General features: G+C 36.5%; 2 protein-coding genes, 1 long non-coding RNA gene and 3 other non-coding genes across 9 annotated transcripts; 3 read left to right on the top strand and 3 right to left on the bottom strand.

Annotated features, from left to right (window-relative positions):
* The first annotated feature begins 155 nt into the window (after positions 1-155).
* On the top strand, positions 156-272 carry LOC121222662 (U5 spliceosomal RNA). The gene has a single exon (XR_005920019.1). It is a non-coding gene; the product is annotated as a U5 spliceosomal RNA (small nuclear RNA).
* Positions 273-782: 510 nt separating this feature from the next.
* On the top strand, positions 783-2,209 carry LOC107930686 (uncharacterized). The gene is made up of 2 exons (XM_016862396.2): positions 783-1,849; positions 1,942-2,209. The coding sequence occupies exons 1-2, from the start codon at positions 1,235-1,237 to the stop codon at positions 2,044-2,046; spliced, it is 720 nt and encodes a 239-aa protein (XP_016717885.1). The 5' UTR covers positions 783-1,234; the 3' UTR covers positions 2,047-2,209.
* An 8,875-nt stretch (positions 2,210-11,084) lies between these two features.
* Positions 11,085-12,307, top strand: LOC107930658 (uncharacterized). 3 transcript variants are annotated; one of them, XR_001693055.2, is made up of 2 exons: positions 11,085-11,416; positions 11,590-12,307. It is a non-coding gene; the product is annotated as an uncharacterized lncRNA (long non-coding RNA). The 3 variants fall into 3 exon arrangements; XR_001693054.2 differs by having other exon boundaries at positions 11,563-12,307; XR_001693053.2 differs by having other exon boundaries at positions 11,582-12,251.
* A 221-nt stretch (positions 12,308-12,528) lies between these two features.
* On the bottom strand, positions 12,529-12,644 carry LOC121222665 (U5 spliceosomal RNA). Its single transcript, XR_005920022.1, has one exon. It is a non-coding gene; the product is annotated as a U5 spliceosomal RNA (small nuclear RNA).
* Positions 12,645-14,415: 1,771 nt separating this feature from the next.
* On the bottom strand, positions 14,416-20,852 carry LOC107930729 (protein-tyrosine-phosphatase MKP1). 2 transcript variants are annotated; one of them, XM_016862443.2, is made up of 4 exons: positions 20,716-20,852; positions 17,625-20,442; positions 17,138-17,324; positions 14,416-16,092 (listed from the first exon to the last, which is right to left on the bottom strand). In XM_016862443.2, the coding sequence occupies exons 2-3, from the start codon at positions 20,100-20,102 to the stop codon at positions 17,268-17,270; spliced, it is 2,535 nt and encodes an 844-aa protein (XP_016717932.1). In that variant the 5' UTR covers positions 20,103-20,442; positions 20,716-20,852; the 3' UTR covers positions 14,416-16,092; positions 17,138-17,267. The 2 variants fall into 2 exon arrangements, with proteins under 2 accessions (XP_016717932.1, XP_040959489.1); XM_041103555.1 differs by having other exon boundaries at positions 16,967-17,324; positions 20,716-20,841.
* Positions 14,420-14,536, bottom strand: LOC121222664 (U5 spliceosomal RNA). The gene has a single exon (XR_005920021.1). It is a non-coding gene; the product is annotated as a U5 spliceosomal RNA (small nuclear RNA).
* Positions 20,853-22,567: the final 1,715 nt, after the last annotated feature.

The following is a 22,567-nucleotide window of genomic DNA, read 5'->3' as shown; positions in this document are numbered from 1 at the left end:
ACCTAAATATTAGCAGAAAAGGGCACTATGGCATGAAAAACAAGGGAAAAGCTGTAGAAGCTCGAGAAAAGCAGAATCCCACATGCCTAAGAAAAGAAAACAGCACCCAACAGACTCCGATAAATAGAAGCACAAATAAACAATTTTATTCACGGAGCTGCGCTGTGAGCACATAGCGAACTATTCTTTCGCCTTTTACTAAAGAATACCGTGTGCTCGCAGCTTAAGGCAGTATACGCCTATTTTTGGAGGTTTAATTCCTTTATTGGAATGACCCACAAATTTAACTTAAGATTTTTATGGTTTTCTTCTCTTTTAGCTTCAAGATTAATATATGTTTCTTACTTTAAAGAAAATTTAAGAATATATGAAGTTAAAATTTTGGAAGTTTTCTAAATAATAATTTTGACAGTTTAAATAAAAGTTAATTATTTATTTATCAATCTTATATTTTTATTATTATTTTTGAATAGGTGTTTAAATATTTGTAATTTTAAATTTACGTGTGTTTATACAAGATTTTAATTTAATTTTTTAATTTTATTTAAAAAATTTTACTCGGAAAAATTTCAATTTTTCCACGTGTTTATAAATTGCACTTGCTGAAAAAACAGCCTATTCTAAAGGAATTTAAACCATCGATGCTGAAGACCATATGGCAAAGATTGTGTTGATCTGAGATATTTTATAATAGAAATATAATCACGAAATCTGTTGAAAGAATCCCTTCAATTTGTTCATATTTGTTAACAGTATGGAAAATGCTCGAAATTTCTGTTTATGATAGCTTGAACCTTTTGCTAGCGATCTTAAATAAAAAAATGAGGTAAATGCCCTCTCTACTATTAACACCCTCTCTCTGCTGAGAAAACTGCTGCTGTCTAAATTTAGCACTTGACTGTTAATTTCCCCACAAGATTGTTTGATTACTATACAGTATTGGATTCACTGGATTAGTCCCTTATTTCGACTTGGTGCTGGTTCGGAGAATGTAAGCTGGTACAAAGAACTATCAATATGATCGTTGAATTCTCAACACTCCAATCAGTAATTATTGTGAAGGTTTCTAGATGTCCCTTGAAATTCAACAAAACTTGACTTACATGCATTAGCCATTCCATTCATCTTTGGTTACTGCAAATTAATCTCTATATATAAAGCATATACTCTGCGAAATTTAACAACACAGTAACTGTATTGGAGACCTATCTTATTCTATCAATTGCATCTTTTCATGGCTGCCTCCAATTCCAACACTGTCAGCTTGAAGCTTTTTATAGACCCAAATTCTAATAGACTTCTGTTTGCAGAAGCTGGTAAAGATTTTGTTGATTTTCTATTCAGTATTATGTTATTGCCTGTTGGCACTGTGATTAGGCTCATTGGTAAACAAGGAACAGGGTGCATTGGAAACATTTACGACAGCATTGAAAATTTGGGCAATTCCTATATGCTGTCAGGAAACATCACAGACATCCTTTTGAAGACTCAAGCTTTTAACTATGGTGTTTACAAACCTGGGTTGTGGTCATCCCTGTCAACGTCAATATACACCAAATTCTACAGGTGTAGTAACTACAAACCAAAAGAGGATTGTAGCAAGTATATGGCAAATGGTTTCTCTTGGTGTCCTAGCTGCTACAAACAAATGGACCTTGATTTCACTTTTGTGAATTTTCGAGATAAGGTAGGGGTAGGTTTTGTCAAGGAATCTGTAACTTATATGATAACGGATGATCTGGCAGTGAGACCTATGTCTGCTAAATCTATTTTCACTTTGCTCAACCACTTGAACATAAAGGATGCTGGTGATCTTGAAGAGAAAGTCATTGCCGTTGGAGCTAATGAGGTAAAACAAGATTTTTTTTTTTTCCTTTTGATTCTTGCTTGACACTCCATTCTTAATAACATTGGCTTAAACTTGCTTTGTTTGTGTAATAGGGAGTGGAATTGCTTAGGGCATCCATGCAGACAAAAACGGTGCTTACTGCTGTTTTCCTTGGTGGGAAGAAGGAATCCTCCATAAAGTCCGAGCCTATTCACTGAAGTCTTGGATTTAATGAGCAATCTGTTCAAGCTCATATAATTTCATTTTAGAAATTGAAACTTGGAGATTATAGTGTCATATTGACAAGTGGTTCTTTTTTGTTCTTGCAATTTGTGTCATTTGGAAACAATATTGAGATCTTAAATTGATAATTTTAGCATTACTTCATAACAAGAAATAGCATTGGACTGTAGCGAGCAACCCTAAACCCTGAAACTAAAACCAAACCGAAGTCATGAAACCTTTGTTTATGATAGCAACTTATAAATGAAACAGGATAAAACGAAGCTCACCGCATTAATGCCTACATCAACCATTTTCTCTTCCAAAGCATCAACTTGCTTAACGTTGAACTTACTTATCATAGCTATGCTTGAAATTGTTGACATTGGTGTGACTGCCAGATCTCATCCATGATTGTATTAAGTAATGACCCCTTTCACATATATCCACTCTCATTTGCGGCAGACGATGATATTGAAACCTTATTTTGGGGGTTTACAAGTGATGCCGGGAAGTTCATGGCCCCAGAGCGAGAAGGGCAAATAGACCATACGAACATAGGTAAATCCCTAGTTTTGTTGATGATTCGATGTTTGGAAACAAGAGAGGAACATTGGCTGGCTAGCTTGAAGAATATGTAGGTTTCAACGAGGTATACTTGTTTGTTGTCGAGAGAATGTACGCAACGCCCAATTTTTCAATGCTCTGGTAAAGATTTCCGAGGCATCCAACCATGCCTTCTTTTGTAAGCAACCTTATAACAGTACCAACAGGCAATAACAATATGTTGAAAGAGAAAATAAATAAAATCTTTCCAGCTTCGGCATATAGAACCCTTTACCCATTTGTATCTATCAGAAGCTTCAAACTCACGGTGGTGGTGGTCGCCATGGATTGAATTAGTGGATAAGAAATGGTAGGAACTCCGGTGAATCCTGCTTGCTTAATATATTGAGATATCTTTTAGCAATAATGATCCATAAAGAGGATTGGAAAGGACAAATGAAGATTCACTAGCAAGACCTTGCCAAGAAACCCAGGCTGAGGAATTAAATAACTAGTAGCCGGATAATGATCAACAAATAAAACATAATCAATTGACAAATCATGAAATATAACAATAATACGGGGGTTCTGATACTAGTCAGATAAACCATTTTTGAAGCAAACACCAATGACTAGGCAAGAGATGAACTTATTAGCGAACTCGCCGAGTAATGACCGGATCTAAGGCAGGGCCGTCGTAGCACCTGCGATTGCTAACAATCTCATCAAGATATAAATTGTTATGTAAGAACCAGCTGCTACCATACCAAAAGAAACCAATGGTATTCATGCAACAATTTTGAAATGTACCCAGACTATTTCACATACAGCAATCATATATTTCGAGTGCAAATACATATGAACTGATATAAAGAACAATTTATTTGATTCAAAAATAAAATATCAATTATACATAAGTTTCTATAAAAACTAAAATCAAACAACTTAGCCAACACCGGAGAACTTATAATGACATTGTATAGCTACAATGGAAATGCAACAAGGATTTGAGATTATATGTTAAGTCAAACAGTTACCTCTAAATATATATTTATATATATTTTATTTTCCTAATTTATTTAAATCAAAGATTCAATTTTTAATTTTTAGTTTTTAGTTTTTAATTATTTTTCTTGATGAAAATCTAATCCAACTTTTCTATATTTATATTATATTTAAAGAATTTACTCAATTGAGTAATTCTCGACAATTGTTCTTTTATAAAATTAAATGGTTTCAAGGTAAAATAATAATAAATGTTGTTGTGGGGATACCTATTTTTATTATTTCAATTAATTTACATTTAATAGTATTTGAGCACAAAATATCATAATTTTTAATGCATATATAATTTCAATTAATGCTTCATTTAATTTTTAAAATATTTTCTATAAACACATTTGTTATATAAATTTTTTACTGAGTATATTATAATCTAATTACTAAGTCACCGGCCAAAGATTTCATCACCGACCAAAAAGTTGTCATCATCAAGTCAGACCCATCGTCAAATTCTTCTTCTTTAGTGAATGGCGGTTCTTACCAGGGGCGAAGTCAGAAAAAAATTTTAAGGGGGACGAATGAAATTTTAATTTTTTATAGTCTATATCTTTATAATTTTTAAAAGATTAAATCAAATTTTTATAATTTTAGGGGGCTAAAGTATAATTTTACCTTTACTAATTTAAATTTTTTTTTAAATCCAAAAGCTTAAATAATAATTTTACGGAGCCGGCAGCCGGGACCCCTACCACCCCAGATTCGCCACAGGTTCCCTCTTTAAAACCATTGATACCCAACCTTAAACATTGATAGGAATTCACTTAAATTTCAGACCCTAAAACATTTTTAAAGTTAGTTAACGAGAGATTGGGAGGAAAGAGAGGTCGCCACATTATTAAATTAAATTGAAACAATTTAATTCTAATATTAATTTTTGAAAAAATATATTATGAAAATATCAAAGCCACATGCGTGGCATCAACTCATTGGCCGGATTAATTTTTTTAAAGGCTTTAATATTAAGTACTTAATTGGTAAGGGATACAGCAGTAAGCACAGTTTTCGACTCTAGCGATGCTCTTCAACAACTCCAAACCCTGAAACAAAACGTAAAAACAGATCAAAGCTATCAAACCTGTATGTTTCTTACAGCAACTTATAAACAGAGGTTGAACTCATGTAGCATAGCTATGATCGAAATAGTGGACATCGGCGTGACCGTAAGATCGTCCATGATCGTATACATAACGACCCCTTTCACGTAACCCTCCTTTGTAGTAGGCAATGAAGTTGAAACTTTGTTTGGTGGGAGGTGTACAAATGTTGCAGGGATGTTCATGATCCCAGAGCAACAAGAGCAAGTTGCTGTCGAATCATTTGTGTAATACAAAATACAATTCCTCCTACCGCACAGTCCATCATAATAATCATACGATGATGATCCTTTAAGACCATATGAACACTGTAAAAGCTTTGTGGTGTTGATGATTGAATGCCTGGCAACAAGACAGGCAGGAGTATTGGCTGCTAATCATGAAGAATATTTAGGTTTCAACAAGATGTTCTTGTTTGTTGTCGGCTGAAAGAATGAATCATTCAATTTTTCGACGCTTTAGTAAAGGCTTCCAAGGGATCCAACCATGCATTTTTTTTTCCAGCAACTTCGTAACAGTACTAACAGGCAATAACAATACGTTGAACGGTTGAAGAGAAAATCAACAAAATCTTTTCCAGCTTCGGCATATATAACCCTTTGCCATTTTGTATCTATCAGAAGCTTCGGTGGTGGAGGTGGCGAAATATGAGATCCTATGTTAAGATATAATAAGTTGGTTAAGAAAGCAGTTATAGTCAGCAGAGTTGTTAAGCTGAATTGTTAAGAGAGGCAGTTAGTTTTCTCTATAAATATACACGGCTGGCTTTGTATTGAACCAAGTTTAGAGACTAAGTTCAAATTGAATAATACTACTGCATTAGTTTTCTTTAGTTACCTATATTTGTTTTGACTAAAGAAAACTAATGCAGTAGTATTATTCAATTTGAACTTAGTCTCTAAACTTGGTTCAATACAAAGCCAGCCGTGTATATTTATAGAGAAAACTAACTGTCTCTCTTAACAATTCAGCTTAACAACTCTGCTAACTATAACTGCTTTCTTAACCAACTTATTATATCTTAACATGCATCCATCTTCTCCACCGAAACGACCCGAAGAAAATTCTTAAATCGAGTGAAATATGAAACTGAGAGTGGTTTAGTTAAGACATCAGCAACTTGATCAGACGCAAGAACTTCCCCGACCAGAACAGAACCATCAGCAACATTTTCACGAACAAGGAACAGATCTAACTCCACGTGTTTAAACTTGGAGTGTAACACAGGATTGGTAGCAACTGCTACGGCACTGGAACTATCACACCAGATATTAGGTGGAGTAGCAGACCTAATGTGTAACTCCTAAAGCAACGAAAGTAACCACAAAACATCACTGATGATAGCAGCAAGACTGCGATATTCAGCCTCAGCCGTAGACCGATACACCACCTGTTGTTTCTTAGAGGACCACGAGACAGGATTGGACCCAAAGAACACTCAATATCTTGAAGTAGATCGCCGATCATCGAAATCCAACCCCTAGTTTGCATCCGAAAACCCAACTAGAGACAGAGAATCAAACCGACGAAAGACAATCCCAAAATCAAGAGTACTAGACAAATACCGCAATATCCTCTTAAGAGCAATCATATGAACTGTGGTAGGATTATGCATGAACTGACAAATCCTGTTAACCGCATATGCAATATCAGGCCTAGTAATGACAACATACTGTAACGCACCAGCCAGACTCCTATACTCAGTTGGATTGGATAGAGGATCACCGTCATTCTTAGAAATATGTGACGAGCTAGTCATGGGAGTATGAACACTTTTAGCATTAGACAAACCACTACGCTTCAACATATCCCGGATGTACTTCCTTTGACAGAGATGAAGACACCCTGATGAGGATCTGGTAACCTCAACCCCCAAGAAATAATGCAGATCACCCATGTCTTTCAACGAGAACTCATCATTCAGCAACTTCACAAACCAGTCAATAGATGACGTCAAATCACCAGTTATGATTATGTCATCAACATACACAAGAACATAGAGGGTGGAGTCAGAGTGGACGCGAACAAACAAAGAGGCGTCCGACTTTGAACCCACAAACCCAACTGTCAAAAGAAACGTTCTCAACTTCTCAAACCAAGCTCGTGGAGCCTGATGCAGACCATATAAGGCATTCTTTAACCGATAGACCAAGGGTCTCCCATCAAAACCAAGCTTAACATATCCCGGAGGTTACTGCATAAACACTTTATTATCAACATCACCATTTAAGAAGGCATTGTTGACATCAACTTGTCGAAGTGACCATCCTTTAGTAGCCGCGATCGACAAAATAACCCTTACAGTGGCAGGTTTTACCACTGGACTAAACGTTTCTTGAAAATTACAACCCAGGACTTGAGAACAGCCTTTCGCAACTAGACGTGCTTTGTACCATTCAACCGTACTATCCAGGTTTTTCTTGAATTTAAACAACCATTTGTAGCCAATAACTTTGCGACCTGATGGCATAGGGACAAGTTCCCGGATACCATTACGAATCAGGGCATCATACTCAGCTTGAGCAGCAGTCTGCCACTCAGGGCTAGTAACAGCTTCCTCAATCGTTGATGGTTCTACAACTTTAACAGCAAGAACTTTGGGCTTAAAAATACCAACCTTTGACCGAGTAGTCATGGGATGAACATTCGTGTTAGGCACAGAAACCTCTGGTCCTGTAGGAACAGACAGAATTGGAACAACAGGTGTGGGAGACTGATCGCCAGAGTAAAATGAACTACTATAAGAATTATCTACTCCATTCTGAGGAATCGAAGACTCATCCAAGGAGGAGTATGATGAAAGTTAGTATTTTTTGGACTAACATCTACTACATTCTGAGTACTCAAAGGTCCAGGCACAGTACTCGAGTAAACAAGACCAGTTACTGAGTTCCTTTGACAAGACGGATTAGTCTCAAGCACAGGAAAATAAGTAGATATAGTACTCACCTCCTAAGTAGATTGTGATATAGACGTCGGAGAGAGAAACTGTAATTCATCAAACTCTACATGACGAGAGACAATAATTCGACCATTAGGTAAAAGACATTGGTACCCTTTGCGACACGAGCTATAGCCCAAGAACGTGCACGGTTGAGACTGAAACTCTAACTTGTGACGCTGAAACGGACGCAAATATGGATAGCAACAACATCCAAAAATACGCAAATGATCATAAATAGGATCACGCCCATAAAGAACTCTATATGGAGTATTACTATCCAGCATTGGTGTGGGAATGTGATTTATTAAATGAACTGCGCATGTAAACGCATATGCCCAGAACTCCATTAAAAGTCCTGCTTGAGCTAAAATAGTAAGTCTCATTTCCACAATGTGTTGATGTTTATGCTCGGTAACACCATTTTGTTCAGAAGTATGAGGACATGAAATGCGATGGATGATGCCTTGAGAAGCCAGAACCGAAGCCAACGCTCGATACTCCCCACCCTAGTCACTCTAGAACTACTTGATGGTCTTGCCAAACTGTGTCTGAATAAGTTTCTAAAACTGAATAAAGCAGGTCACAACCTGAGATTTCTGCCGAATTAGATACACCCAAGTAAATCGAGAGCTCATATCTATAAACGACACATAGTACCAATTGTTACCAGAGGCAATTGAGGCAGGTCCCCATACATCCGATACAACCAACGAGAAGGGATCAGTATATTCAGTAGTGGAAACCAGAAAAGGCAACTTATGAAACTTTCCCTTTTTACAAGCAGTACAAACATCACTAACAGCAATTTTATTCATATGAAAATGACATTTATGTAGAACATTCTTAACAATGGTTGACGACGGATGTCCAAGACGTTTATGCCATAGCAAAAACAACTCACTGTCGGCAGTCTAAGTTGAACATTCAACCTGAGTAGTAGACGGATGGCACGTAATAGGAACAGAAGCATCTGGCATAGAGAACTGATATAGCCTATTATGAATATGCCCCGTCAGCAAAATCTCATGTGTCATGCTGTCTTTAATCACACAGTAAGTAGAGTGAAATTCAAAAAAAACCCCCGTTATCAGTTGCAAATTGTGATACTGATAATAATTTTTTTCGAATAGCTGGAACACACAAAACATTAGACAACTGAAGTAACCTAGACCATGTCGGCAACACACCTTGACCAACAGACGATATCATAGCAGGCGTACCATCACCCATTAGAATAGAGGAGTACCTGAATAAGGAACGACATTATGCAGAGCTGACGAATCTCGACACACATGATTGCTGGCACCAGAATCCGGTTACCAGGATGACGTGCCAACTGGTCCAGAAACCGGCGAGTCAAAGCCATCCCCACTCACTCCATGTTGTGTGGAGTTTATATGCGAGCCAAAGACAGACGGATCAAAATAGTCTGACGCATGTAAATCTCCCACTCTAGGAAGCCCAAAACACGGATTTGATGCGAAAACCACACGTGCACGTGGCTTAGTACGCCACGGACCCACTATATTACCAGTCGGGATAGATGGATCAATCTGCACATTATTCAAAATGGGATTAGTGGGCATTAGAGGAGCATTCGGCCCAACACCAGACATAGGCCTAAAACCACCATCTTCTCCACCATTGGGCCCACTATCATATGGCCCAAGAGTTTGTGGCCTAGACACATGGCACTCAACATTCGGCCTGGGCCAACCAACATTCGGTCCTCCATGCTGTTCACGAAAACCATTATATCCATCAGCATAACAATTTTGACCAAGAGCAAAATTATTTTGACCAAATCCATAGCAATTTTGACCAGAAGAAAAATTATTTTGACTAGTGCCATAGCCATTTTGACCAAGGTTCCAAAAACCTAGGTCATGTATTTGGTTGTGAAGACCAGTCAGGATCCCTAGAATCACGAGAAGTCGACATTTGAATTTGCATCGGAGAAGAGTCGTCACGGTGGTACCGATAATAGCAACGCTGAGCAACATGACTGAATCGGGAGCAGATCTGACACTGGAGACGCGGCCGAAAGTTCCTACCATGACCACGCACACCCGAACGGCCCCCGCGCGTCGAACCATCCGTGATCTGCAGCGACGCATCTTCCACCAGGTTTGCGGCATAAACTACTTCTTGATTTGTTTGAACTTTTCGAGTCTCGCACTCGATTAGAGCATCCACCAGACGCTGAAACGGTAGAGGAGTCGAAGACAGCGAGGCAGAGGCCACCACGCCTTCAAATTCAGACGGAAGGCCCGCAAGCAGCACCGTCGTCCGCTCTGCCATTGAGATGGAGGTTCCAGAGGATTCCAAGAGAGCACACAAACCTTTTAACTTCGCAACATAGTCACGGATCGACAAGCTCCCTTTCTTGAGAGAGTGAAGTTCATTACGCAACTGTGACTATCGTAGATCTGTATCGACCGCAAACATCGCCAACGCCGTAGTCCATACATCATATGTAGATTGGACATCCATAAAAGAGGATAGAATTGTCGAACTTATGGTGGAGAGAAGCTACGAAGTGAGGAGATTATCCTGTTGCTGAAACACGGATGCCGCCGGATTGAGCATAAGAGCACCATCCGGTGCTTGCACAAATCTCAACGGCGCAAAAACAGATCCATCAAGAAAACCAAACAAATCATAGCCATTTACAATAAATCGAACCTGTTGCTTCCATTGAAGAAATGTTCATTCATCAAGCTTCACGACGTCATGCCGAGGAAACAAATTCACCACACGATCAGCAGCAAATACCGAGCCATGCAATTCAGTAGATTCTGAAGCAGCAAAATTTGTCGTTGCCATGATCAAGAACCCCTAGCGACTGATACCACAAAACAAATATAGGTAACTAAAGAAAACTAATGCAGTAGTATTATTCAATTTGAACTTTGTCTCTAAACTTGGTTCAATACAAAGCCAGCCGTGTATATTTATAGAGAAAACTAACTGCCTCTCTTAACAATTCAGCTTAACAATTCTGCTAACTATAACTGCTTTCTTAACCAACTTATTATATCTTAACATCCTACAATAATTGTTTTATAATCCAAATTAATCAGAATTTATAATTGGTAGATCATTTTAGGTGATAAATTTAATTAAGTTTTTTTAATTTATTTTTAATAATGATTATTTATTAAAATAACATTTTTCTTCATAATTTAAATAATTTGAAGAAAAAAACTTATCAAAATTTATCAACTAAAATGATCTACCAATTATAAATTCTGATTGATTGAATTTGTGATATCCTTTCAAGAGACAACTATCCCTTTTTAAGTTCAAGTGTTAAAATAAACCAAAAAAATTACAAATATCAACATAAACCATTGGATGAATAATCTCAAGAGCAACAAGTAGAACGATCCTCAAGAATGTACTCTACATTTGAATTTCTTATCATTTACATTTGTGAACTGTAATTTCTTCTTATACATACTTTTAAGAAGGAAACACTACAAATAAGAAAGTTCAAATTTCAATTCCAACAACTTGATTCTGAAAGGACCACGACAAAAAGGGCGTGTTGGTTGTATGGGAACCCTTCCTACTTGCTCTAATCATGGACTTGGTGCTTCACAACCAGCAGCAAGTAATGAAGAGATAAAAACCATGGAAGCTAAGATTGAAAGATTACAAAAAAAATTGGAGAGCTTGATGATGCCATTGCAGGGACAACACCGTAAACCTTTAGAGGTATAGTATGTATATTTATTGTTGTTTTTATTTATTATTAATGTAAATGTGTAATATGGATGTCATAAAGGTATAGTATATAAACTTTATTGTAATGTTACTATTAAGTCACTATATATATACATATATTTCATTTCTTTTAACAGGCACTTACTGATGTGCTAGTGTTTCAGAAATCGCCTTAAGAAACAATCGCTCGTCTCATACATATCAACCAAGTCAAGATGACAACAATCAAAATGAATCACAAAGGAATGATAGTTATATATCATCATCAATCTAGGTAATTATTCTAATTTAAGTACATTTTTTCCCCAAATTTGCCTACAAGTTTAACTATTGTTTAATTGACCTAGGGTGAGGGCTCAACTATCCCAAGTTTAACTATCATTTATTTTTGTCATCTAATTGAGAGAATTGATATGCTTGACTTTGATGGGAACTTTCAATAACCCCACATTTATTATTTTCCCATGGTTGTCAAAGGAGATTCCTCATCACTGTACAAGGTAGATTGTAGTGTAGGGTTGGTGTATACTGATTCAATAACCAACAGATAGTAGATTTCCTTATAAATTGTAGGAAGCTCCTTTTTTCTTGATTCAGTATGGCAGAATATGATTTTAATGTAAGATATACCATAAAGATTGTTTTTGGTGAATATCTAATTCAGTGTATGTTTACAAATAGCATATGTTAGAGCTCAAAGAACACCTATGGTTCTAAATTCTAACAAGAATTTGTAGTTTTTAGAAACTTTGTTAGGCTTCAAAACTTACTTATATTATGTTACAATGTTTACAAAAGTTAGAATCATAGATACTTTATAAACTTATATTATGCTACCTGTATATATATACACTCAAGGCAACCAATTTTCTTTTACTTTCATTTACTACTATCCAAACATTCTACTTTTTTTACTTTATTGTTAAAAGGTAAACTGATCCGTGTTATTTCTATCAACTTCTTTAACCCAAGATAATAAAAAATAACCCTTGTTGTCATCTCTGATAATAGGAGATAATATAAATTCGCCAACCTCCACCAATAGATAACAGCACCTTCAGATTAATATACCAAGATATTATTTAAACTAAAAATTTGTTGGGCGTTCTTAAAAAGAACAACCCTCCAAAAATAGGCGTATGCCGCAATAAACGGCGAGCACACGGTATTCTTTAGTAAAAGGCGAAAGAATAGTTCGCTCTGTGCCCACCGCACAGCTCCGTGCCTTTCAATATCGCTTGAGCTTATATTTATATTACTCTGTTGGGCGTTGCTTTCAGTTCGTAACGGATGTGGGATTTACTCATCTCTAGCTTCTGCAATTCTTCTGCCAATTCACACACTTCACCACGTTTCCCCTTTTGAAAAATAGTTGCAGAGTTTCCCCTTATTGTTCATGCGTTATCTTTGATAAAACACAGTACCCTTTAAACTCAACACAATGAATTTCTCCCTCATTGAAGTATTTCTTCCCAAAACTATCATTTTCATGGCCGAATTTATGCAATGAAAATGGTTTTCGAAAATCCTTGTTTGCCTCTTCGTTCAAAGAAATATAAATGATAACCATCTTAAGTTCAAAACAGATTTCAAGAGACATAACTGTAGGCGATGCCTTCAGTAACAGTAGACCCTGAAAAAAGAACCAGACCGGTGCCATGAAACCTGTGTTTCTTACGGCATCTTTCAAACAAATGGGATAATGATCCTCCCCTCAACCACTTACTCTTTATAAGTAACGAGTAACGACCCCTTTCATGTTTGCAGCAGATGAAGTTGAAACTTGAAATCTTATTTGGGGGGTTAGTCGTCTTTAGATCAAGAAGGGCAAGTACTATATGTTGGATCACTTTCCTAAATTACCATTGCTAGCTGAATGCAAGTACCACTCAAATTTTCAGCTGTCTCATAAAAGTTTGTAAACCCAGAAGCTTCAAACTCAGGTGGTGGTGGGCGGTGATGGGAATTCAGTGAATGTCCAACACAAAACTGAGCCAAACCTTTAAAGTTAATGGCCATAGAAGACAAGAATCTACATCTTTTCAGTGACACACCACAAAAACATTCAAGCCTGTGACCTTTTTTTGTCCACCCAACTACGACTGAAAAAGATTTTACTGCTGTGTCACCTAGGTGAAGAGCCACAGCTACATTAAGCTTCAGTATCTGTGTGGAATTTTGAGGTTCGCAGCTGAAAACGCTCAACATTATGTGCTTGTGCTTTACATCTTGCACCCATTCTCGTCATGCTCCATAACTGAAGTCTGGTTAATGAAACGAAAACAATGGCGTTTTATGTCAAATTGTGGTTATAGTCCCTCTAATTTGTTTGAATTTAACATTTAACATAATTCAATCCCTCTTCTTTAATTAATCTACATAGTTCACACGCTTAATTATTTTTTATTAAAAGTGTTAAAGTCGATTTTTTTAACTTAAAAATAATCATTTCTATTATGTCAAAATAGATTTCTTTTAGACTTATTTTATATCAATATTTTTATCCAAATAATTAAGGTTGGACCAGCTAATATCATTTTGGAATAGTAGATTACAAAAATTAGATCCAAAATATGAGCATAGTAGAAGGATCAAAAGTGAAATAAGACCATTAGTATTTAAATATAGAATTTAATGTCTCTACATTTTAATTTTCCAACATATTTGTTAGATTCTTTTTTTGTGCTAAAAACGTGTTTAAGAAAAAGTAAATAATGCAAAATTAAAATATAAAAATTAAATCTCTAACTAAAAAATAACTTAAAAAGTAAAGGTCAAAAAAGAAACCTGGCAGAAATTATTTAGCGAAGATATTTGAATCTTAAAAGAAAATATTTAGAAATAAATAAACAGCACCAAACTAACCCTTTACATACAAAATTCAAAATAATTTCTCAAGCACAATTTGAAGCTTCCAACATTTCGTCCAATATACAGTTCCATACATACGATAACTACACAAAAATTTATGATTTAAGACTAGATATTAGTGAGGCGCTCCAGAAAGGAACAACCTTCCAAAAACTGGCGTATGCCGCTTTGGGCGGCGAGCACACGGCATTCTTTAGTAAAAGGCGAAAGAATAGTTCGCTCTGTGCTCACCGCACGGCTCCGTGATTTCGACCTTCTCCTGCGCTTTTATTTATATTAATCTGTTGGGCGCTGCTTTATGTTTCTTACTGATGTGGGAGTTATCTCAAGCTTCTAAGGCTCTTCTGCCAATTCACACACTTCACCACCTCATTTCCCCTTATTTTTCATGCGTTAATCTTCATAAAACACAGTACCCTCTAAACTCTACACAATGAATTTCTCCCTCGTTGAAGTATTTCTTCCCGAAATTATCATTTCCATGGCCGAATTTATATAATGAAAATGGTTTTCAAAAACCTTGTTTGCCTCTTCGTTCAAAGCAACATAATAACAGGAACCATTTGAGTTCAAAACAGTTTCAAGAGACATCTAAAATATGAAATCAATTAAACAATACATCAGCTGACAGAGTCTTGGACTGTAGGCGATGCCTTGATTAACTCCAGACCCTGAAACAAAAAACAGACCAGTGCCATGAAACCTGTGTTTCTTACAGCAACTTATAAACAAATGGGATCATGCTGCTCCTCTCATTAATGCCCTACATTAACCACATTCTCTTTATAAATAACAAACCCTTTCACGTAGCCACCCTCTTTTGCACCAGATGAAGTTGAGAGCTTACTTGAAGGGGGATTACAAATGTTGCAGGGTCGTTCATGTCATTAGAGCAAGAAGGGCAACTACGTGCCGGATCACTTACATAATAAAATCGACAAATGTCTCTACGAGCATTTAAACACCAGTATAATACGTGTTGCCAATGATTGTATTTGTATGCCTGAAGATTTAGATATTTCAACAATGTATCCTTGTTTATTGCTGGCTGAATGCAAGCATCACTCAAATTTTCAGCTCTCATAAAGCTTTGCAAGCCATTCAACCATGTCTTTTAATGCAAGCCAACCTTATAATAGTAGCTTTGGCATACAGAACCCTCCTCCCTTTAGCATCTACTAGAAGCTTAAAATTCATGGTGGTGGTGGTGGCGGTGGTGGATGCCACGAATACAGTAGCCAACGGGAATTCCATTGAATACCCAACCCTGTTAGTGCTTGCTTGTATAAAGGGCTTTTTAAGCACGGGTCATCCTACAAGGGCATTTGAAAGGACCAAATGAACATTCACTAAAGAGAACTCTTACTTTCAAGTAGTTTATCTATACTTGAGAGATTATGTGTTTCTTGATCCATAAAAACTTGAACATGTTCAATTCTTGAACCGATGGGCAAATTTCAAGCCCATAAAATGGCAGAACAATATATCATATATAAGCAAAACAAAGAAAGAGAGAGATAAGCTCTGAATCCAGAATTTGCATTTAGAGAAATATTACTGTTAAAACCTGCCTATGCAGAAAGTAGTGAATTGAACAGTTTGCGCAAACTGGAAGACATAAAGTAGCCCAAAAGATGGGAAATTACAGGCTATCTATTTTGTCTGGAACAAATGATTCTACCAACACTTAATATACAATAACAGTCTGTGAAACAAATGACTAACAGTTACGGCTGTGTTAACGATGCTGTACAACCAGGCTGAATTGCCACAGGATCCTTCCAAAGAGCTGTTACCTGCAAACAATCAAAAACATTTCAATCTATAGATTCAAAATGATGAGGTAAACATGGTAGCGTAAATTTGCCTAGATTTTTCAATATTGGAAAGAGAAAGTAAATCTTTTGACCATCCTACTTGGACATTACTACAGTGAAAAATATGCAATTGCAAGTTTTTCCCAATACAAACTGAGCCAAAACCATTAAAGTGACGGTGGTCAAAAAGGTGAATGGCCATAGATGGCAAGAATCTACGTTTTTCAGTGTGTACCACAAAAACATTCAAGCCTGTGACCTTGTCCACCTAACTATGACTGAAAAAGAATTTACTGCTAGGTCATCAAGGTCCACAGCCACAGCTGCATTAAGCTTCAGCGTACACTTGTAACTCTAAACTTCACAGCTGAAAATGCTCAATATCACATGCTTGTGCTTTTTACATACATGGAGAATTTTTTTACATTTTTAATCACTCCATTCCACACCTCTAAAGAATAGCTTCATAGACAACATATTCTGATTGACATTTTAAACTCATTCTCCTCATGTACTAACTATATAACTGAAGTCTAGTTAATAAAGTAAAAAAAACCAACCTGGAAGTGAACTTTTACAACGAATATGAAAAGATATATGCAAAAGTCTAGCACAGCCAATCAAAATAGTTGCGCATAGGTCTATTTCATGCTTTCATACTGACAATGGAGTGGTGCAAAATTTAGCTCCCGAGTAAACACTGAAAATGATGGGAATGAAATCCTGTGGTAGTCTAATTTGATATTCTATCACAAGAAACTACCCCTCTAATGATCAATTGAGGCCTAGAAAACCATAAGAATATCAATGTTGCAGAATATCTGCAAAAAATTTAACCTAGTTGAAACATTACATGGAGTATCTTAAAATCCTTGCATACAGCTGATGCTGGAAGGAGCATAAGCATACCATACCAATCTGCATAAAAGCTGCCAAACCAAAACTATATTGCACAGATATAGCAGAATTTTTTTCTGAAACTACATACAGCAAGTAAGATATTATAGAAGAAAAGGTTAAGTACCACATTGGTTTTGCCATGGGAACTAGGCTTGATGCCTGAAATTCCAGAGCAAAATTAAGCCATTTGAAGAAACGGGAAGATGATTTATAAAATCTATTGGCTTGTAGGTTTCTCCTTAATTGCAGCAGAGCTAAAATGTCCTCAGCAACTCAAGAAATTCTGTTGGTTCTTCTTCGTCTTGGACAATCTGTTGATAATCAATGTACAAAAAATAGAAAGTTAGAAAGTAGTACAGATTATTTGTTTCTTTTCTATGGGCTGAATGCATAACAAAATCAAACAGAATGTGACGCAAAAAGAGTTCAGTGACAAATCGTATATATTTCTCCTATTAGTAAACAGGCTTTCTACATCTACAAAAGCATCAAACTCAAAGACAATAAGAGGGATCCAAACTTGATTTGACCCTGGCATAAACATAACTATATCCTTTGATTTAAATAGCAAATCAATTACCCTCATAAATATTTATAACATTAACCCATACCTTCACAAGGGTGTCCTCTGGCAGACCCACTTGAGTTAGAACATCATAACCAACTTGGTTCCAGTCAATATCATCTCTATCCCTTAGCACCTGGCTGCTATCTAACTGAATCAAGTTTTTTTCATGATGATAAAACTTCCCTATCCAAAAATACAGAATCCTATCTTCATTTTTGCCTACAGCTGTAGCTGGAGAAAAAATTGCAAAAGCAGATTTTGAATCTAGATCACTTCTATTAAATTTTGTCATCTTGTCTATACTGGGCCAGCGCCATACTAAAGGTTGAATTACACCAGGACATGCTGGAAAACTTTCCTCCATTCTATTTGGAACAGCAGAAACAAAACCATCCTGGGGAGAATGAATTTTTTGAGGTTCATATGTACTAACAAAAGTAGATCTCCTATCATCTGGATCAATATTAGCTATTCTACATGGAGATATCTTCAAATTGGAGCCTTCAATCACAACATCCTCTCCATTTCCCACACCATGCTTGGAATCAAAGACAATTTCAATATCAGACTCACAAGATGAACTAGTATTGTCATTTCTCCTGTCCCTGACTTGCTTGACAAGAAAAGATGACCGATCACTTGCTTCTCGTACATTATCACTTGGCACTGGAAGCCTGAGAGACTTTGACAAACTGCCTCGCCTTTCTGCAAGGGATGTTGAAACCTTTTTTAGGGGCGAAGATGCAGCCTGAGGTTGAAAAGTGAGACTGACACTGACAAACCCTGAGCTATTAGACGTGGGGTGTGAAGAAGTTTGTGATGAAACATAAGACAATTCGGAAAAACCATGCAAAGGTGATGAAACTTGAGAAGAATTTGAAACAGCTGAAGGTGAATCCAGAGAGGACTCTGAAAAGTAGGTTGAACAACTACTGGAATCAGGAGAGGGATACAGAGGGGAGGAAGACGAAGAGGATGATGTTGATGATGGTGATGATGATGATGAACGAACTATCATCATGGAATCTGAATACATCCTGGAGAGCAATATCTTTGGTGCAGAGACAAAGTCCTTCATTATGCCAGAGGCAAACTTACATCTAAGCATGCTCCAACTGCTTTCTCTGGCAGGAAGGCGGGTTTCATGTTCATTCTCTGATGAAGCAAATGGAGGAACAATACCTCCCTTTATAGCCTTCTCGAAAACCTCAAAATCAACATTATAAGAATCCACTTTCCTCTTACCAGGGCAAATCTTAACTGCTGACTCCCCCACCCCAACTATATTTCCAGATTTGTCCATCGAAGGTAAATTATTTGAAAAGGCGTTCCAAAAATCCCTTGGTTCTTCTCCTTCCTTTATCATCATTAAAGGCCCCTGCACTTTCTCATACCGAACAATCTGACATACAGCTCCTCGTGCATCCCTTTCCATTATAGATTCACAGTTTTTACCAATCCAAATATATACTGCAGAAGGTATCTGAACAATAAATGCACCTCTAGAATCCAGTACAGAAGGGGATGGATCATTCAGCATTTTAGGGACTAGATGCAAAGGATCATAAGGCGAATGAGGCGCAATTCTATACATCCTCAGTAAGGAACTAGGGCTCAACGGGAAAGCATGAACCCTTTTTTGACACTGTAACAACTGGCAAGCAAAACCCATATTTGGATCTGCAATTCCTCTTGCAGCCTTCACATACTGAAAGGCATCGTCAAAACTCTGTCCCTCTCTCCACATAAGATACGCTATCACCAGTGATGTGGACCTTGATACCCCCTGGCAACAATGAACAAAAACTCTTCCACTCTGTTCCCTAACATGCTCAAAATAATCAAAAACATCATAAAGTATGCTAGTAATATCCTCTGATGGACTATCTTGCAACCACAGAGTTCTGTAAACAAAGTCGGCCTTGAAATACTCAGGACAAACAAATCCCACACAGTTCAAAACATGAGTAATCCCATTCTGTTTTAGTATTTCCCTATCCTTTGCAACGGCATCTCCACCAAGATAAATATGTTCAGCCACTTTTGAGCATTCTTTATCAAAGAAAGCAATCTTTTCCCTTTTCATAAGCCCGCCATTCTTATCATTACTCCACTGAATCGATGATAAGTCAAGCTTCAACCTCTCACCACTCTTGTTCCCACTCGGTGTGGGTGGCTGTGGCCACTCACCAAGATCATCAGAACCAGCCTTCGGCCACTCATCCAAACTTCTCCGTGCAATCGACAACGGCTGCAGAGGTGGCAAACACAACCTGGCCTTAGAATTCTGTTGCGAACGTGGGGTTAAGGGAGGAGGAGGATACCGACGAGCTTGTCCATCATTAGTACCATTGTTAACATTAGTATCTGCTCCTATATCTTTATCAGTTTCAGGAATTTGAAGACTGGTTCTGGACGAGGACCACGAAGCCGAACGCCAAAACATTTTCCGAGAGCCAGAAAGTTGACATGATGGAGCCCTAGGAGTAGGATTAACAGGAGCATCCTCTTTGCCCACCATTCCCACTTCACAATATCACCTTAGCTAAACTTGAAAAATAAACACAAAGAACCAACTAAACCCTACTACCTATTCACCATGATTCCAACATTACAAATACCTTCATAAAATCATAAAACAAATATAACCAAAATCTAAAAACCTAACAAAAACTCTAACTTCCCACTAGTTTCAACGTTTTCACCATACCTATTTTCAATACCCTCACTTGAAGTATTCAGACAAAACCTAGAACCATTAAAAAAAGATACAAGTTGGGAAAGAAAAACCGCACTTGAAATTACGAGTGGACATGATAAAATCGAAAACCCATGTCAGATCAGCCATGAGGAACAAGTCACTGCAAATACAAAAATTAAAGAATAAAACAACTTCCCATCTTATAAAGAACAAAATTCAATAAAAAAACACAGGTAAATAGGGGGGGGAAGTAAACCCAGAGTTCCAATTCAAAGCAAATTAACAACAATGAAACAAAAAAACGGTAAACCCAATTTGTAAATCTATCTAAGCAACTTCAGAATAACATAAAATTTAAAATATACATACACGTAGAAAAAAGCCTTAAGAGAATAGAGAAAAATAAATAAAAAAGAGCGAGATTGGGGCTTACAGGGAAAGGAAAGGAAAGGAAGAGAAAGAAGCCATGGGAAGAGTGAAACTGAAGAGGGAGAGAAAGAGAGAGAGAGAAAAAGAGGGGGAAAATAAAGTAAAAAATAAAAACGAATAAAAAGAAGGGGAAATGAAAGGAGGGGTCAGTAAGTGCGGTATATGTTTACCAGTCTTTTTCAATAATTTCCCTTTTATTTTTTTATTTCTATTTTATCAGAAAAAACAAGGTCAAATACTCCTTTCTTAAAAGGTCCTTGTTCTATGAGTTTTTTTTTTATAAAGAGAATGATTAAATCATTAACTTAAATTATTTGTGGATAAGTCACTGAAATAATTATCATATAGTGATTATAGGGCTTCGTTCCATGAAAACTACCTACCCACTAGTCTTGATAATGCCATTAACGCTAACCATCAATTATCTTGTTACCCTCTGTAAAAGTATGAATAACTTTAACCATCCAAGGAAGTTACAACATGTTCTTAATATTACGTGCCAGAGTTGAGTAATGTTGATTAGTTGCATTTTCTTGAATAGCTTCTATACTATCCAACTTGAGAATTATTTGTTTCAACTCAAGGTTCCAAGCAAGTTGAAGACCTTTCAGAGCTCCCCAAAGTTTAACATTGATAACTGAACAGTTACCAATATTCCTTGAGAAACCAGAAATTCACGTCTTATGCTGATCGCAGATCAGACCACCTGCAGCAGCATTCCCGAACACTTTGCAGACTGCACCATCAGTATTCACTTTATGTCACTCATCATCCGGTGGAATTCATCTGATCAACTTACAAGATTTAGTTTTTGAATGCCTTGAGGCCCCCATCAATCCAAAGTTTGAACAGAGATAACTTACCCTCATATGGTAAGTCATTTCCAAAACATTTTCATTCTCAATAAAGTCTGCATTAAACACATAATTGTTCCTGCCAGCAAATAATACCAAAAAGGGCCTGCCATTTAGAAGGATCGCATGCAAAATGATTAAAACCAGATATATTAATTTCTAACCAACTTCCAAAACTGATAGAGAAGAATATCCACAAATATACATCTTGCATATGGGGTAAGATTTCTTCTCATTCGATTGTCATTGGTCAGGACTTTATTCACTTTATGTCACTCATTATCTGGTGGAATCCATCTGATCAACTTACAAGTTTTAGCTTTTGAATGCCTTAAGGCCCCCATTGATCCAAAGTTTGAATATAGATAACTTTCCCTCATACGGTAACTCTTTTCTAAAACACTTTCATTCTTAATAAAGTCTGCATTAAACACATAATTGTTCCTCCTTATCCAAAGCTGCCAGCAAATAATACAAAAAAGGGCCTCCCATTCAAAAGGATAGCATGCAAAATGATTAGAACCAAATATATTAATTTCCAACGAACTTCCATAACTAATAAAGAAGAACATCCACAAATCATACAATCTTGCGTCCAAGGTAAGATTTCTTCTCATTTGATTGTCATTGGTCAGGACTTTATTTACTATAATTTATCATTTTTAGTTTGATTCATTTATCATTTTTAGTTTGATTTGATTATATGTACAGTTATTGTATTTTTCATATATTTAAAATTTATTCTCTATACTTTTTTTATGGAACTTCAGTATCTCTTTATCTAATTTAAAAATTAAAACTTAATTGATGATAACTTTAGTTTACTATTATTAAATTTGAATACGTTATTAATTGAAGATTAATTTTAAATTACATCTTTAAATATTAAATATCAACTATTCAAATTTAAAGAAAATTCATTATCAGTATTATCGATTGGACTTTAATTACAAATTCAGCAAATAAAGAGAGTAAACTTCAAATTTTTAAAGAATAGAAAGA

This window comes from Gossypium hirsutum, chromosome D10 (assembly GCF_007990345.1).
Source record: "Gossypium hirsutum isolate 1008001.06 chromosome D10, Gossypium_hirsutum_v2.1, whole genome shotgun sequence".
NCBI lineage: Eukaryota > Viridiplantae > Streptophyta > Magnoliopsida > Malvales > Malvaceae > Gossypium > Gossypium hirsutum.
This window is presented reverse-complemented; position numbering and strand designations above follow the sequence as displayed.